The sequence below is a fragment of the Pristis pectinata genome, chromosome 18 (genome assembly GCF_009764475.1).
Source record: "Pristis pectinata isolate sPriPec2 chromosome 18, sPriPec2.1.pri, whole genome shotgun sequence".
NCBI lineage: Eukaryota > Metazoa > Chordata > Chondrichthyes > Rhinopristiformes > Pristidae > Pristis > Pristis pectinata.
In genome coordinates, this window is record NC_067422.1 from 30,566,056 (window position 1) to 30,586,873 (window position 20,818).

At 38.2% G+C, this 20,818-nt stretch overlaps 1 protein-coding gene across 4 annotated transcripts in view; it reads left to right on the forward strand.

Annotated features, from left to right (window-relative positions):
• The window catches only part of myocd (myocardin), a 475,084-nt gene that overhangs the window by 394,025 nt on the left and 60,241 nt on the right, over positions 1–20,818 (forward strand). For 2 of the 4 annotated variants that reach the window (XM_052033030.1, XM_052033031.1), the window contains exons 1-2: positions 994–1,228; positions 3,835–3,900. In XM_052033030.1, the coding sequence (XP_051888990.1) occupies positions 1,108–1,228; positions 3,835–3,900 (187 nt within the window). In that variant the 5' untranslated portion in view covers positions 994–1,107. Of the gene's footprint in view, positions 1–993; positions 1,229–3,834; positions 3,901–20,818 lie in introns of those variants that run through there. The other 2 variants (XM_052033032.1, XM_052033033.1) reach the window with 1 other exon arrangement.

The window sequence follows — 20,818 nt, forward strand, 5'->3', positions numbered from 1 at the left end:
AGTTTGGTATTTCATATGGACTTGGGGAAACATAAAAATAAGAAGAGGAACATTATGAATGATAGAATGGAAATATCAAGATAATTTTTTAGCTAAATGAGTATACTAAAATCCAGACAGTTGACTTTTCAGAGGATCATGACTGAGTTTAATAGGTTTTAACCACAACTGTTATTGCTCATATAAATCTCAACAGTGATATTACAGGAATAAGCACATGGCCTTTACCCTTGCTAGCAAAGTCATTGCCAAATTATGCTTTGTGTCAATTACTTCAAAAAGAAGTTTTGTACATAAAAAATTAATAGATAAATTTGCACAGAACAGGAATGTTCTTTTAAAAACTTAGAAGATTTAGGGATTTATCTTGGTGAATAATCTGAAAAAAAATGTGGGTTTCACATCCAATAACATCAATTAAAATGCTTGCTATGGAGCTAAATATTGACTAGAGCATACACCACCCTGGTTGACTTTGTAAAGCTCTTTTCTAAAGTTTTTTTTTCTGGCAAACATCTGTTACAATATTAACAGTAAATTCACACCAGTGGCAGCAACAGCAGCAGCAGTAGTTTGTAATTTGCAGACACTTTTCAGCTGGGTGAGCAAGTTGCTCACTTTTACCCGGCATGCAACTGCTGGGCAGATATATTCACAGCCGACAACTGGTGGAACTATATTTATCAGCTTAATTTGATCAGTTGTGCATAAATCATCTGGTCAGATTGCAGTGAATGATTGAGATGCTTCAGAAGTTCATGCTCTAGTATAACCAGCAGTCTTCCTTCAATTAGTTTTTTTTAATGTCATTTTCCAAAGCCTTAACACGCATCATTCAGCCTTTTGGTTTAAAGTGCAGCCGGCGCCTGCAAGGAAATATTTTATACAGGTTTCGACATGCATGCCACAAGCTTTATTTACAGGATCACGGCACTGAAGGGTGTGCTGGGAGTGATTTCATTGTCTACACGGTGTTTCCCTGCCCATTCATTTTGAATTCTGAAGGAATCATTGAGAAGTATGGGGACAGTCAGTGGGACTTGAGCTTTCCGACAACATGGCTGCAGTCAGATACTCGTGGGGCTTTGATCCTTTCAGAAATTAAACATGGTTGATGTTACAGAAAAACGAGTCAACCTGTCAGGGATCTTACCTTACAGAATACACGGAGACCAGGATGGCAGCTGTCACTTTCACTCTCGTATCATCTCACAGAGACTAAAAGGAGGTTTGAATATGTTATTACTTCTTTTTAAAACATAGCTGCTTCCTATAATTTAAACTCAAATGAACTTGTTGTTGCCCTTGTAAGCTGTTGTTAGATTGTTGATAAATGTATATTTTAGGCATTCATCTCCAAAGCTATTATGGCTTCTATTATTGGATGTCGGTTGTTTAGTGACAAATAGGAACTAGACTTATGGTTCCTTTGAAATGATTCTGTAGGTCTGTACATGTAAAACTTGGAGTTTCTCGAAAAAAGTTTACCAATCCTCAAATTTATAACAAATTCTGCACTCACCGGACACGATTAACCAATTAACTTTTCAACAACAGGAAAGTGTCATCTTTATTCTTAAATACACACACACACCATTTGTTTCAGATGCAGTTCATACCTGGGCGTGAGCATATTTGAATGCCAAGAGAGGCAAATAAGTACTGAACGTGTTTTTAAGGGAGTTTAATATTCTTATACAGACGCTGCACAGCATGACCAGGAGTTTTCTTTGTGTCACTATTTGACCCCTCGGTACCCTTTTTTTTCTGTCTGACTTGCATTATGTGCTGGGACCACACACTGCTAGGATTCTGTTTAAATGATGTGTTCATAACTGTGCATCCTGTTTTTAATGATATATTTGTGAGTGTATGCTTTTTGTTTGTCTTCAAAAAAGAGCACGTTTCTTCAGGTTTGTGTGCAGCTGTTGTCTACACTGGTGGTTGGTTCTTTAATACTTAAATGGTTCATTTTCGGGGTTGGGTTTGAGCATTAGATTAACCAGGAAGATCCTCAAAGCTGATCTTCTGTAATTTAGTTTGCTTTTTTTTACATACTGTGGATTTGCAGATCTAGCCTTTGAACATGATCTGTAATTTGAGTGTTTTGTTAGTTTCTGTCTAGCCCACTAGAGGGAGTATCACTCTGTTGCAAAGTCATGACCACTCAGTAAAAGAATAAAGCTTACAACCGTGTTGTGTCTTATCACATTTCACAGTAGATCCAAAGAACTTTACAAAGGAAGAATTATTTTGAAGTGTAGCCGCTTTTTGAAAGCTGGCAAATCCAGGAACCATTTTCTCATTTAACAAGTTCCTGCAAAGAATAGTGCGATGAATGATATTATTGGTTGAGGGAGAAATCTTGGCTAAGATATCAGAAGAGTTCCTTGTTATTCAATAAATAGTGTTGTGGGACCTAGAAATCCATAGCTCTATTATAGTTCTGTAATTCATAAGCAGTGCTGCAATTTAATGTTTCATCCAAAAGAATAATACAGCACTTCATCAGCACAGCACTTTCATTCCAGGTTTTGTTTTTAACATGCAATAGAAATATTTTCATTATCCCAAGAAAAGAAACTGTCTTGAGTCAATTTCACAGATACTGTGTGTTTGCCAACTGTATTTTCTACAGAAGGTGAAAACAGCAGACACGCATACATCAAACATAAAACCTGTGGTTGCATTCCTAAACCACAGAAATATCCAGACCCCGAGAAGCCCCTTACTGAATAAATGCAGCTGCACAGAAAATGCCTACTGTAGCTTTTGTTAACATCCAAATTGGCCTGCAGGCAATATATTTCAGTCATGACGCATCCTTTAAGAAGTACAGACATTACTGTACCTCACTGACCAAGAGAGTGATTTTTCAGACCAGCAGCAGTAGTAATTGTGCCATGTCTCTGCTTCCAAAGGGTCAGGCAAATCAGTACTAAAAATTTATACCCGTTATTAAGTGGTATGAATCCTGGGTATTTAGCGCTTTTATACATGTTTCGATGCCAGTGTCAAAACACAAGTTACAATAGGTCAAACATGGGCAGCATCAGGAACATTATTTCTCAATTTCCAAGCACAATCAAATTGCCTATCAACAGCAAAATAAGTGTGGGAGGAATGGGTCGAAGTTGACTGGTTACAGTGCAGTCTGAGATATTGATGGAGAAAGACTGGACGGAGTTAGTAACTCCATTCCAAATATCTTTCCTTTTAGCCAATTCCAGCCCATATACAACTGAGAAAACTATACTCTGGCAAGTGGTCAAAGCAATAACTCAGCTTGGGGTTGAGGTGACAATTAAACTTTGTCATAACAAAGCGAAGAACAAACAATGTATTTATATTACTAAAGCCCATGTTGTATAACCAGCTTGCTAACACATTCTAATACAGGGCTTCACCCTATGTCAGTTATTCAAAGGTACACAGCGATGTGCATAATATGTTTTCTACAGGCCAGCCATCTAAACATGAGGTTTTAGTCAAAGGAGTTGGTATAATGATAACATTCTGGCAGAACACACTGTTGCTTTTCTAAAGTACAGCAAATGTGAATTAAAATCTTGAAGGATTAACATAGTTCTGGGAAGTCACCAGCACCATTGGGGGAAGGGGCTTTAATGATGATAGATTTAGCAGTTGATCGGCATTTTACGCACCTGCTGAAGTTTCAGGACGTTAACCTGACTGACACGGAGTTTGTACTATGACCAACTTATTGGAGTTCTGAATAACTTCTGAAGTCACAATTTAATGTACAAGGTGAACTTTAGGAATGACACTGAAGGGCTCGGTGACTGATCTCTGCAAATTCTGTTTTTGTCACAGTTCTCCAGCTCCGTCTCCAGCAGCGACGCACACGCGAGCAGCTAGCAGACCAAGGCATCATGCCACGTAAGTACATCAGTTCTCTTTCCTCTTTTCATGGTTTCAAAATAACATCAGTGTATTTAATTCTAATATCTAACAGGAAACAACTGTCTGCCATCGGTTACACGGCAAGTAGACAAGCACAGAGCAACCTCTGTGAACTCATTGCAAAATAGATGTAACTGGTGAATCAAAATTAACATTCTTCGGCTGCTTTAAGTCCCATCAGCTGTACTTCTGCAGAAAATATTTACTAAATCAGATTAACTGTTTTGAGGGAGGGAAAGTAAATTCCATTTAAAAATTAATGAGAGAGGGACAGACACACACATACACATATTGGTACACCGGACTGATCTGTTTAATAGCCATATCTTACCCAACATCATCTTGTATACATGCCAGCTGATTAGTGTTTTTATTCTGGTGGATGTAGATTTTTTTTCTCCAAATTCTCGTAGCTGAGGCCCAATCCCTGTATGTCGGCTGAAGAAGCCAGAACTCCTGATAAATTAGGACACATCTGGCAGGCAGCAGCTACTTGAGATTCTCAGCAGACAAAGGATTAATTAGGCAGGTTGTTATACTTTGGAACCACAGCATTTTAGGACCACTGTATTCCCCGTTTGAAGTGCATGCAGCCTACTCATAATCTGGAGCACACAAGTTCAGATACCATCATTGTGCAGGGATGCCTTAACAGAGTGGATATATTAGTGGACTGGTTGATCCAAAGACAGAGGTTTGAATCCCACCATGGCAGCTGGTAAATTTACAATCAAAGTAATCAAATGCATTTAATTTTTTTCATTTTAAGGTTATTCATTGGTAATATTAATCACATAATGACTGGATTGTCATAACAATTCATCTGGTTTGTTAATGTTCTTCAGGGAAGGAAAATTGCCACCCCGTACCCAGTCTGGCCTAGATGTGACTCGAGAATCATCAGTGTGGTTAATTGTTAAATGCCCTTTAAAGGGGCACAGCAAAGCACTTCAAGTTCAAGGGCAATTAAGGATGGACAACAGATTCTGCCTTTGCTAATGATAACCACATCCCATGAACAAACTAAATAACAGCAAGTTGAAAATTTGATTTCACTTCAAAACATCAAAAAGTTAAGAAGCTATTATCAGTAAACAATGAGCAAGAGACTGCTTGTTCAAAAACCTAATTCCTTCACAAAGGAAACTTAACATTCTTACCCACTTTGGTCTAAGTGTGACTCTGGTTATACACTAATCTTGATAAACCTAAATAATCACCTGTAGTTGCCAATCATTGATGGCTCAGGGCAACCAGGCTTGGGCAGTAAATGCCAGGATTTTCAGTAGCTCCACGTCCATAGAAGGAGTTACAAAAGTTATTGAAGTATTTTAATTGTGCTTAAGTGATCTTTAACATTTTACAGTTTGTTCTTTAAGACTCATATTTAAGACACAGTTAGATTTTTGCATAGTAGGGGAATTAAGGGTTATGGGGAAATGGCAGGTGGGTGGATCTGAGTCCATGGGCAGATCAGCCATGATCTTATTGAATGGCGAGCAGGTTCGATGGGTCAGATGGCCTCCTCCTGCTCCTATTTCTTATGTTCTTATAAAAATGTATATACTCATTGGTGTTCTTGCATGTGTGGATTTTTATTACCAGGCTATACAAATATCATGTGCATTGTTCACACCTTCATAGATAGCCCCAGAACAGACAAAACATTTGCCATTGTTATTTTGCTGCTAAGGTAGAGTTATGTTTGACATTACCTGCACATTCAGGTACACACCTGAAATCATTAAAGGCTAATTTCTTTCCCTTCGCTTATTCTCTATTTCTAAATGCGACGTAGAAATTTATATGTGTGATAGACACATCTCAGTTGTTCTGGATCTGCTGTGGAACGTTGCTCACAGTGTATCAGTTTGTGCTGTTACAAGGAAGATGTGAGGTAGAAGAGGAGGCAATGTATAATGCTTATGAAAGGATTTGAAAGGCTGTGTCTAAGATCTCTCCACAGAATGGAAGAATTGTTTGATTCCCTAGGAAAACATGTACTTAATGTCTTCATTCATAGTAAATCAGTATTAAAGCACCATTTATGTAATAAGTTTACCTCTCAATAGAGTGCAGGTGTTCCAGATATATCCTATCCTCCCAGCACTCTAATACCTCCCTCTCTCTGCCTAGGCCAGTAAAGCCATCTGAGATGCCAAATTCCTGTCTAATTACCTCTAGTTGAGATTCACCTCTGCACTTCTGACACAACTTTTCACAGAGTTACAGAGATGCAGCATGGAAACGGGCCCTTTGGCCTAACGAGTCCACCCATTTACACTAATCCAACACTAATCCCATTCTTTATTCTCCCCACATTCTCATCAGCTCTCCCCAGATTCTACTACTCACCTACACACCAGGATCAATTTTACAATGGCCAATTAACCTACCAGCCTCCATGTCTTTGGGATGTGGGAGGAAACCGGAGCACTCGGAGGAAACCCATTGCAGTCACAGGGAGAATATACAAACTTCACACAGGGGTCAGGATTGAACCTGGGTATCTGGCACTTGTGAGGTAGCGGCTCTACTAGCTGCACCTCTGTGCTGCTCTCAGCATATCCTCATATTAAATGATAAAAAAAAATGTCATTCCCTGTATATCACTCTTTTTGTAGTGTTGCTGGGGAAATCAGTTCATGTTGTCCCAGGAGCATAAGTCATTGAGCACTCCCACTCCATCCCATCAACACCCAGTGATCTGTTCTCCCAAACTTCCAGCTGGCTCAAGCTGAGACTCCCTGATTAGCACCAGGTCATTACCTCGTACTTGGACTGAATCACTGATCCCCAACCTGCTATTCTCTGATTCTTCTGCAACTACCTACCCCTCTCCAACCCACAAAGTGACAACCATCCTGCTCCCAGGTCTCCTTCAGGACATGATCTACCCTTGCCCTGGTCTTAGATACCATGCACTGAGGAAGACCTGTGGCTGTCATTAGTGTTTAAGTCTTTGGCATTACTGAAATTTACAACCCATGACTGATGTAGCCCTATGGCACATGATACAGTTCTCAGAAAGCTTCCACTGGTCAACTTCCAGCTTCTTTTCAAACCACTTGAAGAAGCAAATGCAGAGATATTGGTTCGACTATGGTTTCCTTTTGCTCTCAGTCATACTGATAAATGTTAAACATCCTTTACATTGTACGCATTCAGCTTATGGTATACTGGGAATTACTGACATGTTGCCTTGTTTCAGTTGTCTAAATTATGGTCATCATAAGAGTGGCCGTTCCAAGCTCCGGTTTGGAGAGTGTATCATATGTGGTTTATGTAGTACTGGGTTATGTGGCTTCTGTGGTATTTTAGCATGTGACCAACTGCTCTTTGCACGTTGCTTCAAATGGTTCAGTGTAGAACTGGGCTGAACTAGTTTCCACAGCAAAAATGTTGTCCCTCACTGCAAGTATTTATTTTGCTTTGTCGCTAATTTGAATCAGCAAATATTTTCAAGGATCTTAAAGAGACCCACAAATTTTGAACTGTTTTACAATGTTTATAATTCTGTTGTGAAATTTGCTTTCTTTCTACTTTTATCAGGTTAGAAATTTCAAAGTTTGGAATTAATAAGAGAGAAAATGACAGCTGAACAGTTTCTATAAAATATTTGTTCAGTTTTTTCAATATAGGTTTTTTAATATACTGGATCAAAACTAGTCACATGGCTGTACCTTGGCCCAATCACAACTCAGCCAGGGTAAGTGTTTTGGGCCCAATCTTTAACCAGCTACTCAGAATGGTGTTAGGGCTTTCACAATATTGTTGGGTAGGAAATTGGTCAACCCTGGTGGTTCAGTGATGATGAAAGTACAGTAATCTATTCCAAAGTCCAGATGATCAGTTGAAGTAGAATTTAAAAGGTTAGCGATTTAAATTATACAATTTCTGTGTTTTTTTTTAAATCTTGGATTTTTCTTTTGATATTGTTTGTATAATTTTGACTGTTGTTTTACAAAATTTACAGGTAGGGTGATGGTCATGATACCTTTGCAGCATGTTGGATGCATACCATGGATAATTACTAATATTGTTTATGTAACGTTTCATGAAAAAGTACAAGTAAACCTCTGTGGTCATTGGGGCGGCATGGTAGCGTAGTGGTTAGCACGATGCTATTACAGCGCCAGCGATCGGGGTTCAATTCCCGTCGCTGTGTGTAAGGAGTTTGTATGTTCTCCCGTGTCTGCGTGGGTTTCCTCTGGGTGCTCCGGCTTCCTCCCACGTTGCAAAGACGTAAGGGTAGGTTAATTGGGTTTAAAATGGGCGGCGCGGACTCATTGGGCCGAAAGGGCCTGTTACCACGCTGTAAATAAAATTTTAAAAGTTTAAAAAAAATTGTGACATAAATTTTCTCACACCTTAAAAATACTGGGTGCCTGTAGGGTGTGTAAAACAGCCAAGTGTTTGGAAGTTCAATAGTATCTGATGCCCAATGCATTGGGTTTTTCTGAAGCAGTTTTACTGAAGATAAGGCCTTTGTTTTGCTTTCCAGTGCAGAGTGAGGGAAGGAAGTTATCAGAGGCCTTACCAGGTCTAGGGGATCACAGGCCTGGGCATTTAAAGGGACAATGGATCTGCTGAAAATGCCAGGTATCCTGAGATCTCAGACGTTTATAGGTCTGGAGCTGCTCGTGGAGACAGGAAGGGGTGAAGTGTGGAAAGCTTTGAAAAGGAAGGTGTAAATTTAAATTCTGGGCTTTGGCAGACCGAGGACCTGTGTTGGTCAATGAGCAGAAGAATAAGGGGTGAACAAGACTTCCTGTGGGTTGGGTATAGACCATGGAGTTTTGGATGAGGTGAAGTTTGGGTAGGAAGTGAGTTGTCAGCAGGAGAATTGCTGGTGGGCGGCACTGTGGCACAGCCAGTAGGTGTTCTGCCTCACAGCTCCTGTGACTCAGATTCAATCCTGACCTCTGGTGCTGTCTGTGTGGAGTTTGCACGTTCTCTCTATGCCCATGTTTCCTCCGCTGCTCTGGTTTCCAGCCACATCCCAAAGGTGTGTGGGGTGGTAGGTTAATTGGCTGCTATAAATTGCCCCTGGTGTGTAGATGGTTAGTAGAATCTGAGGAGAGTTGATGGGAATGTGCAGTGAATAAAATGAGATTTGTGCAGGATTTGTATAAATGGGTACTTGATAGTGCAGACTCAATGGGCTGAAGGGCCTGTTTCCATTGCAATACATTTCTGTGACTCTAAATTCCATTAACTCCATTCATCACACTCGAACATGCAGAACATTTACAGAACATGTTTCAAAAATTATAGGCCTCTGGTTCAACTTTTCAATCTGCAAAGTTCCCTTGTTAGACACTAGTTAAATTTGCTCTGATCAGAAGTAACTATCAACAGTTATCAATGGAAATGTCCATTGGATCACCCTGCAAGGAAAATCCTGCACCTCGTGTTGCCATTTATCATATCGTCATGAATTAATTAAGTGAAGACTTCCTGAATATCTTGGTCATCTTTCAAGATTCAACAATGGACATGTTTGTTTCCTTTCACGGCTTTTAGTGTATAACTATTCACAAAGGACCACATTTTGACAACAAAATTGAATCAGAATTATTTTCATCCAAAATCCTTAAAATTGGAGCAATATTTTTCCATGGAAAGTGTGATGAAGTGCTGGTTATATACCTGATTCAAAATTCTGAAACACGCTTGAACATTTGAATAATCCTATTCCTTCTGCCTTTTTTTTTGAAACATGATGCTTCTGGTCACATGGCTAAAAGATTATTATTGGGTATATTACAAAGCGCTGTTCACTTGGAATGCTATTAGACTGTGGCAGGTACTTTCGGAACAAAATCTTCATTTCCGTTCAGACTTTTTAACATAAGCATGTTGGATGTTATTTCGTTCATCCCAGTGAGCTACATAATAACACTTATCCTAAAGCCTGGTAATCCTACGCTGTCACGACTCTTGCTCATTATATCAGCAAAAGCTCTTACAGCATTCCACACAAGCCAATTTCAAGATGTGGAAAACGGGTAACACTTGACAGGCTGTGCCAACCCAATTGAATTGAATTGCAAAGGTTTGAATAACATTTTCTAAATTGGGTGCTAAAGCTTGTGTCAGTGGCTATATCAACTATTCACTCCTCGAAAATATGTCAGAGGAAGACAGGATTAGGCTAGGTTATGATGCTTTATTGTGGTCTGCTGGTGTCATATAAGCAAGATGATTGCTTGGGTGGTTGGAATCAAAGCCAATTGTAAAGCACCAAGGTCAGGAAGGAGGAGAAGAAACATTGCTCTGCATCTGGGAAAAGGGATGCATAAAAACCCAGAAATGTTGCTTTTGTGAAATTTACAGGCAATATGAAGAGAATTTTTGTGGTTAACTTATTTCATCGTATGAGATTTTGATAATAGAAAAATAGTTTTAGCATCACAACAGTGATAGTGTGGGTTTTAGAAGAAATATTTCTTTCACAAAGAGCATGTACAGTGAGTACCTTAACAATATTTATAATTTTGACTTTGGCATGAATACAAGAATTGTGCTTTTAAACTTGTCGTTTCAGAGTCTAGTATATATAGTTTATGAAAATATGTTCAAGGAAATGAATGAACGATGCATTTAATATGAATTTCCTCTGTACTGAAATCCAACTGTAGTTCCATTTTATTTAGATCATGAGCCAAATAGGCCACTCCAAGGCCATTATCTGACCTTTGGTGAACTTGCCAGTGTGGAAGGACAGTGTCAAAACCCTCAGCAGGGTGTTGTTTATCTAAAGAGCTTTACTAATAAAAAGGATGTCTGTGCCTGAACAGAACAAGATTTTACATAACACGTATCCTAATTATACAGCTGCAAAAGAGAGCAGAATAACATTTGAAAGTCAAATGGCAAGTGACATCATTAAGCTCCAAATGTACTTTGTGAATAGAATGCATCCAAATCTGACACTTACTGAACGACTTTCAACGTAAAACGGGGATGAACATTGGTGGTACCTGTCATGAACCTGAAGTACCTAATTTGGCATCTTGCAGAGCACGTGTGGCACTGTTGTTGATGTGCAGAGTTATTTTTGAATTCTAATTGTTCTGCACAAAATCAACTGGTTCCAAGTCTGAAATGAAAACAAACGTCTTTGGAAAATGTAGTTATTGGACGATCTGTAAGTGAGGTGGGAACCACCTATGTACGCAGCACCGTATCTTATGAAAGGACTTATACATATCACCAATAAATACCCATCTGGATCATGAGGAGGTTGATAAAACCCACTACAAACCTGCTGAAAAATCATATTCTATGTCCTACATTTTATATTCATGCCTATCACTACAAATTGCATCAACAAAGTACTTGATGATTGACATTAAATCACTAGAAGGTCTGTTAAAAGTTATTACTGATAAGTTGAAAATTATTTCTAAATTAACAAGGTATCTGATAACTATCCTTCCCAGATTGAAAGGAAATCCAATATATAACCCATTAACCAATAACCAGGAAATGCATATCATGACCAAATGCTAAAAATATTAGATTGGACTACAGAAATGAAAGTATACACTTAAGAAGTCCAGCTTACTTTGTTGCCTAAAAATTAGTTTTCATAATACTGTCTGCTTTAGTATTCTACGGTTTGAAAATATACTTATGCAAGAAGTGGATTGAAACCTGATAGTGCCCATTTCTTGAGCTTTTCACTAAAATGATGAATGTAGTGCCACCCCTATGAATGATCATGCCAATAGCGTGAAATTCATTCAGATCAGCAGCTCACCCTTCAGAGTGCACAGAGTTTCTCAGCTTATATTTGGAATTGAGTTGAAACTCTTTTTCCAGTTCCCTCACCTTGGCTTCTCTCAAAAGTCATGGGAATATGATTCTGCAGGCCCATTCAATCCGATGCCACCTTCATGTGTAAAGCAAATTGGAACAATTTACAATGGAGAGAACTGTAAAGAATAATGTTTGTTTCTGTTAAAAACCTGCTGAATATACACTTTCCTGTACAGCAATCAGGGAAAGCATAGTAATTATCCACCCCAGGAACACTTGAGCAAACTCCACTGCACAACTTAATATCAGATATGGCCTTCTGTCATCCAAGCCACAAAAGAAACTAAATTCCTTTATTTGTATCCCATTGCTATATTAAACCACTACAAAAATAAATGTTTGCCTTCGCTATATCAGATCTTCTGATTGGCCTTCTTGTGTTTTTCACTTAATGATTACTGTGAGTTTATACCTTCAACTGTAAGAATTTCCCAGCAGAACACTTCCTGCTGGGAAATAGGTGGAGTTTCTGACTCTCATGTCTCTTGGCACTGTGTATTCCTCAGATGTACATCAGATCCCGTGCATTCTATATTCTATGAAAGCTTACACGGCTTGTCGCTCTGATGGACAAGTGGCCAATTTTAAAGTGTCTATCAGTAAACAAAGCACCTAACTTGGGTTAATCATGTGAATTTCTGATTGGATTTACTTCATCCACACCTGAGGTTCGAGCATACACAGATATTGGAAAAGCAACAGGCTGTATAACTTGATAGGTTCAGGAAACTACCGCATGCTAAGTTTCCCAGTGCAAATGCATTGATTCAATAAGGGCAGGGACCCACACAGACTATCTGAAGCTGAGTAACGTAGGATTGACCCCTTCCTCAACATGGGCAGGAGAAGTATATCTGCAAGAACAACCCCAGTTTGCTGAATTGGTGAAGGTGCATCACTTGAGAAAATTGTAAAATAGGGTTGATAATAGTAAATTAGAATAAAAGGAAGACTACCACCAAAGCTATTTATCGGGTGGTCCATTTGATGATTCTATATCAGTTGCCTAAGGTCAACTGTTAGTCCTTCAGTTTGTTTAGAAAAGTAATGTGATCCTTCCGTCATGGAGGGAAACATAGACATTAGCTCATAAATGTTTACTGTCTTAATAGTGTTTCCTGAGTTGTGGCAGCATAATGCTGGAGATCTCTTTAGACCAAGTGTATATAGGCGGCTGATGCGGCCAAAGTGATATTTCTGAAATAATGGACAATGGTCTGAACTTTAAAACTGCAGGAACATCTTCATAATTTAGCTCATTTTCATTAAAATAATACTGTACAATGCTAATGCTGGTTGTATACCTGGGCAGGATGGTCTCTTCTTGCATTTGATATTTACATTGTAAAACAGCCTGCTTTTCAATTTAGTGCATTTAGTGTCTGAAGTGATTGAGCGAACAAATTAGTCTATTTACTTTCATTGAGGTAAATATTTATCATAAGCGCCTATTTTAAACGTAGCTCTTTTCTGCAAGATGCAAAGAAAAGGCAACTTTGAATCCATGAGATCTCCATATGTGAACTCGCATCTCGACCAAAGCACTTTGCAGCAATGAAGTCAAGTTTGATGACTTAAGAAATGATGTCTCAATGTCTCAGGCTGCTGAGAAATATATACTTTGACAAGCATTTTTTTTCCTATACAAATCAGAAAAAAAGTATCCAAATATTTTACAGTGATTCTGGATGAGTTTGCCATTAGTTTGACTAAGGGCATTTGAAATTTGTGCAGAACGAGTCAAGTGCCAGAGTTTTCTCAGTTGTACCAACTTGCAAAATGACTGATGGTAACAATAAAACAAAAGAAATAAATTCTGTAAAACTAATTAAAGTCTTGAAATGAATGTTACTATGGGAATTACAGAATAGACTTATGACATTTTAAAATAAAATAAGTAATAAAACCAGAAAATGCTGGAAACGCTCAGTAGGTCAGGAAAAAAGAGACCTGAAACATTAGCTGTTTCTCCCTTCACAGAAGCTGCCTGATCCGCTGTGTGTTTCCAGAACTTCCTGATTTTTATTTTGGATTTCCATTGGTTTTAAAGTTTAGTAATGTGAGTTAATATGATAGAAATAAAGCAGTGGTTTGGGTTTCCTGCCTCCAGAACAGGCAGTTGCCAATGTTTACATTGAGCTTCTGAGTTTGTCGCTTTATCTACCTGTCTCATGTTACCAAGGTGCCATACTGTGACACCACAAACTCGAGCAAGGTTGGTGCTGGTGGGCGCAGTCCTGGCAAAATTAGCCAGCGGCACAAGACGAAGGATTTTAAGAGGGGTTTTTAAGTAATATATAAATCATTGCAATTGTAAACAATTCCTTGGAAAATATTTCAGATTAGCACCGTTAAAGGAATAGAAACTGAAAGTCAGCTCAGAGAAACTTGATTAACCCCTAGCCTATCAAGATGTTTTCCTTTCTTACTTTCCCACTTAATTGAAATTCATTTTTCCATTGCCTTTCATGCTCAGTAGACGCAGTGTGGGCTTATTTCTTAATTCGTTATCCACCATTTGGAGATGTAGAGGAAGATGCAGAACCAGTTTCCAAGTCTAGTTTCTCTCTCTCCTGTTTGACAAGGCTTTGCTAACTACCTTCCTGAAAGACTGTTCTCACTCTGTGCCTTGTGATCAATGTAGTGGCCTGCCAACATTACATTCCAGCATTGACTTGACTGTTAAGTGTTTAAATTTGAGTTATTGCACCCAGAAGTTTCTTTTGAAATAATATTAGCAGAGATTGGAGAATGTGTGGAGACATGGGCTTTTACAAGTGCTGTTATAATAGACCAGAATATGTAACAGAGGTTCAGTTAATTCAGAATCTTTCACTAGGATTCATGAGTAGACATTCTTTCGGTTCCTTTTTAGCTCCTTGTTGACTTTTGTAAAATAGTTATGTGTGGAACTCTCTACTGAGCTACTATCTTCAAAAAGACTGATTAGCAAAGCCTTTTGAGTTAAAAGCCCCAAGCACCATTGCTTAGCTGTCCTGCAGTAAACAGTACCAAAATACCAAAAGATTATTCAAGTGGATTGAACATATGCCTGCAGTAAAACGGTTCAGGGTGACCTAACTTGCAGCATAGGATGCTATTAAAGCAGACTCCATGTGTTATTTTGGAAATAATTGCATTATAAAGGCAAATATTAAATGGAGGGAGCAACCTAGAGAGTGGGATTGCACCAAATACGTTGGGTGAAAAGAAACACAAAGAGAGGCTTGAAGGGCAGGTAACATTTTTCTGTGCTGTTGTATTCTGTGATAGTACAAAGTCTTGAATTATTATTAATAAGCAAAGCATTAAGAAACACTACAGGTGGTAAGTGCTAATGTTAAGAAGACCGAGCAAGTTCGAAACCCTCTTTGCTGTGAAGCAAGTCTATTCACGTATCACACTATATGAATCATTCTCATTCTTGACAGCTTTCATCATAGATATGCTCCCAGAAGTTCTGACATGAATCCTGGCATGGAGAAAGTCTGCAGTGTCTTAAATTGCTTTCCTTGAGATGTATTAAAAGCATAAGATAATGCATATAGGAAAATAGAAATATACAATATAGGAGACCATTCAGCCCTTTGTTCTCTTTCTGGGACGACTAAAAGTATTAACAATTAGCATTGTTGTGGCATCAAAAAAGAAGAGATTGTAATGAGTGGGTGAAAGTACTGAGGCTTGAGATAAGGAATGGTAGAGGGCACAAAATGATTGGTATATATGATAGACCCTCTGGGTGTATTTACTAAATAGAAAAATGTAGGAATATGTATATGAGGGAACTGATATGATTTTTTTTCTTTTTACAATATTTTTATTAATGCCACAAAAAAATACAGAGTATTTGCATCAAAAAGAGAGTAACAATACTACTGAATACATTGTGTTAAATCATATTTGAGATCACAATACTCTAATAATCATATGTGATAGTTAGTTAATAAAGAAAAAATTGGGATCATTTTATTATAAAAAAAAATCTACACCCACTACCAAAAATCAGAGCTGTTTGGTTTTTAAAAAAGACAATGAAAATCCATTGCCAATATCTGTACTTTAGTCACCAAGTCAAAGGTTTTGAAAATAATTCCAAAAAGGTCCCCACAGGGTTTGAAAGTCTAAGTTAGATTCAAGAATTGAGCAACGGATCTTCTCTAGATTCAAGTACGACATAGCATCCCGTAACCATTGAGCATGAGTAGGCGGAGTAACTCCCTTCCATTTAAGCAACACAGCCCTCCTGGCTATAAGAGAAATAAAAGCCAGAATGTGTAGATCAGAAGCCTCAAAGTTATATCTTTTTCTCCGACAATCCCAAATAATGCCGTCAAAGGATTACGTTTAAAATTTGTTTTAAAAAGCACAGAAAAAGTTTGAAACACCACTGTCCAATATTTTTTAAGACTCTGACACGTCCAAAACATGTGAATTAAAGAAACCTCTCCGTTATTGCATTTATCACAGTAAGGAGATATATCTGAATAAAAACGGGATAGTTTGTCTTTAGACAAGTGAGCTCTATGGACCACTTTAAATTGAAGGAGAGAATGATGAGCACATAATGACAAAGTATTAACCAATTTAAAAATTTCATTCCAAGTTTCCTCAGAAATTGACATCCGCAGATCTTGTTCCCAGGCATTTTTAATTTTATCTAGTGGATGATTTTTTTTAAAGTAATGATAATTTTCACCCACGATGAGAAATATGAACACCAAAACAGGAGGAGCTTAGATTAAATAAAAACGATCAAACTAGCTGGTTAAAATAGCATGTCTTCAAGCTAACAAAATAAATGGCATTACTTGATTAAGCAGCAGACAGGAATAGTTGATAATCTGATCGCTCAAAGTGATTTAGGAAATTAGAGCACAATTTAGTTAATTCACTACCTTGTCTGAAGGGAAGATAAGCAAAGGCAAACCCAGGTTTTGTTTTTGATCAAATCTGCTTTCAAAGGATGAGAGAGAGCATTTAATTAAAGTGTAACTAACCATTGATCAAAATAGATTACAAAATAAGTTTGTGCGCCCAAAAATCAATGGGAGTGCAAAACAGTTCATGAGGTTTCATGGATAAATTACAGAAGGTGCAAGTTGAGTAAGAGTGGAGTAGTGAGAGTTAGAGAATGTTACAAAATCAGAGCAAGAAAATAATTTTTAAAAAGACATAAAATATTGCGCTTAAAAAGCCACCAGATTGAGTCAATGGTAATAGCAAAATTACAGCATGGATAGAAAGGTGTAGAAGAAGATGGGTATGCTAAAGGAGATTAAGGTATGACTGAAAGACAGACAGACAATTTAATGCTTTTCACTGCTTTAGCTCAGTTCTACATGTTTCATTGTGAATCACTATTGTTACATCTGCTTCAAGCAGCAGTGAAATAGTTTATCCTTCTGGTTGAGAGATCAGTGTTGGACAGCCTACAAAATGCTTCCAACACCTTTTTTTCTAAGACAAGCTACAGAATCATTTGTGTCCATCTGAACTAGTGAATGGGACTCGGTGCCTATTATTTACGTCGAAGCTCTGGTTCTGGGGTTGAATTCAAAACTTCTGACTGAAAACTTGTGCTATATACATTGAGCCAAATGATACTGAAGCAAAATGGCATGATGAAAAATCTAAATGGATATTTTACTTTGGCCTTTAAAGTGAGAAGCAAGGTACACTATCAGAGGTATGTAGAGGGTGGAGATTAGTCAAGGACAGGAGTTTGGAGATCAATAAACAAATGAAAAATGATGATGGATGAATTGATAGAATTGAAATCAGGCAGATTATAGGCCGGATAGTTCTACCCGATGGTTTTGAAAGAAGTAAGGAAATTAGTTATAATCTTCTTGCGTCACTTGAACAGTACCAGAGGAATAAAATGGATTGAACATATTTCCATTCACAAAACCAAAGGAGTTAGGAACAACGCATCTAACTATAAACTGAAGTGTTTAAAGTTAGTTGTAATACAATTGCTAGGATCTATCACCAGGAATAGAATTATGAAGAGTTGGAAAGATATAAGTCATGACTGATGTTTACATACAATATTTTGAAAATCATTAATTCGCCAGAGTATGTTATCCAAGTCTATTCTTTATGTATCAGGAGGGAATGTATTAGTGGTTTCAGTTAGGTCAGATGGGCAGCTGCAGATAATGCAGCTGTCTCAGAGAGACAGCGACCTGGCTTTGGTTCAGACGTTAAGTGCTGTCTGTGTAGAGTTTGCATGTTCTCACTGTGGCTGCATGCGTTTCCACCAACTGCTCCTGTTTCTTCCCGCATCTTAAAGACTAGGTGGTTATTAGGTTAATTGGCCACTGTAAGTTATCCCTAGTTAGCTAATATTTGGTGATAGGCCAGTCAGTGGGTGAGGGAATATGATTGTTCTGTGAGCCAGCATGGACTCAATGAGCCCAATGGCTCGTTCTAGCTTCACATCATATGGTTCTTCATTAAATCATTGTTACTTTTGGGGAAAAATTCATCCCAGAATAAACAATTGCATCGGTTTGCAAAACAAAATCAGTAACCTTCTTAAACATTTTTATTTGGTCTTTGAGGATAAATGTCCAAAATGCAAGTAGTGTTTAGAATGAATTTCTCTGCACAGTTTCACGTGAGTCCCATTTAGGCTTCCAGCTCCTATAGATATAAACATATACGTGTATATACTTGGCATGGTCTCACTTGCCACAGACCAAGCATCCACTGGGATTGTTGTTACTTCCAGGGTTTTTAGATGCTGTTCAGAGCCACACAAAGAGCAGGTTATTCAATTAACTTCGGCAGGTTTCAGCAACTATACTAAACCAACGGGATGTGATATGGCAATGATCACTTTGTGCTTTATCATTGTATGTCAGAAAACTAGAGTATGAGCATGTGACTCCAGTGCTTGTTAAATCTTAAAGAAATATTCAGCTGAAAGGTCAATAGATCAAGTGACCCTCTGGCCACTTCACTTCTCTTCAAGGTGCAATATAAGCAGACAAAACTGCAGTATAAACTGTCAAACCTGATGATGGCTCTGTTTGAACTTTAGTTCAGAGTTTGGTTATTAATATTTTCACTAATAATGTACCATGGTGCTCTTACCTGAAGCACTGTCAGTTTGGAATAATGCCAGAAGTTTATAGTTTCTTGTCCCATTGCAGCACAGCATGCAAATGAAGTTGGTGTTCTTATGTGCAAATGAAGCAACATTAAAGAAATTTTTTTTTCCTGAAAAGATTGAAAGTTTGACTTGAGATTGAAATTTAAGCTTCTTCCCCTCCGCCATCAGATTTCTGAAGGGTCCACGAACACTACCTCATTATTCCTCTTTTGCACTATTTATTTATTTTTGTAACTTTTATGACCTTATGTCTTGCGCTGTGCTGCTGCTGCAAAACAACAAATTTCACAACATAATAAACCTGATTCTGGATCATCTGGCACTAATCAAAAAAGAAAGCTACTTATCTGACCAACATCCCTCCCAGCTCTATTCAAAAAAGTAAAAGATCATTCACTTAAGCCATGCTAGTGTGACCAAACAGAAGATACTGAAGTCAGTGGCACACTAAGGAAAGTTCCTGAGGGTCCAGATAATCACCAGCACTTCATTTCCAGCACCAAAAGTGAAACAAATGGGATTTAATCCAAAAAAAGAATGTACTCAAATGCCCCACACAGTGGGATAAGTCTTGTTGTTGGGATGAACCTTAGCATCATGTAATGATGTAGAACATAGACTTCATTCTCCATGTTTTGATGAAGGCAGGATAAATTCCAATGTGTGAATATCAATTCTAAATCTAACTATATCATTGCCATTTCCCAATTTTCTCCCGATGTAACTAGCACCTTTGGAAAATGTATCTACTACATTCCTCACTGAAGGTTTTTTCATGGTGGCACTTCTGTCATCTATAGGGAACTGCACTATTTCTGTCCATTCCAAACACTCGGGAAATCAGAAGTAGAAACTGCAAGATTTCCCAATATTCACACCTAATGTGCACAGGAATGCCAGAATAGAAAACCTCACCTCTTTCATGAATGTTTATACACAAAATTTGGGCAGAATTCTCAGAAGTAAAATATGGAGAATAAAGTATGGACAATGAAATGTTGTGTAATTTATTTTCATTTGTAAATGGGATGTGGATATTGGCAGCAACACCAGCATCTATTGTCCAACCCTAATTGCCCATGAACTGCTAGGTAAGAATCAACCATGTTGGTGGGTCCAGAGCCACTTTTAGAACAAATCCCAAATCAGTGAAGAATGTCAATCTTCCTTCCCTATATGGCATCATTCTTGTATAGCATTGTGATTTTTTTTTTGTGTTAGTATTATTGTATTGTGTGGTTATCTATTAATGTCCATAGCATTAATATAATTGCAGTGTTACAATATTCGAGAATAATGATGCAATGCCATTACTGTCTTGTGTTCTTAACTCTCTCTAAATCTTTCTCCTTCACCATTTGCTTCTTTAAAATACATTCAAAGCATCTGGTAACCTGTAGCATCTAGACGTAGCATCTCCTTCGGTTTCAATTTTTGTCTGACCATGTTCTGGCAAAGCATGCTGGGAAACCTTACAAGCCAAATGATTCTGTGTGAGGCAAGTAGTTGTTGCTGATTCTGTTTGGACAAGGTTGGTGTGTGCACAACTAACCAAAAATGAGAGACTCCAGAAATGAAGCTGTGCACGTAACTCCAAGCAAATAACAGTGCAAATAACCAGATGACCAGGCTCAGGTCTGAGATGGGTATTAATCTTTTAGGCGTGCTTCACTACATTTGGTGGTAGTTGACTGAAAAATGTTTTACAGCTGAACAAGTGACATTTAAAGGGAGTCTGCCTCCCAAAGTGTAAGTTGTAGCTTTTACCCTTTTGCCATCAATGCCAGAAGGAATAGCTGTGCTCCTCTTGAGCCTGCACTAGATCTGCAAGGTGGTAGGCCACCACTCAAATCTTCTCAACTGCTGGTTTCAATCTCAGACTCTGTTTGCCACTCTGGCTGGCCGGTCTCCCTGCTTCTGCAGAGCAGCGAGCTGTAACTTGGG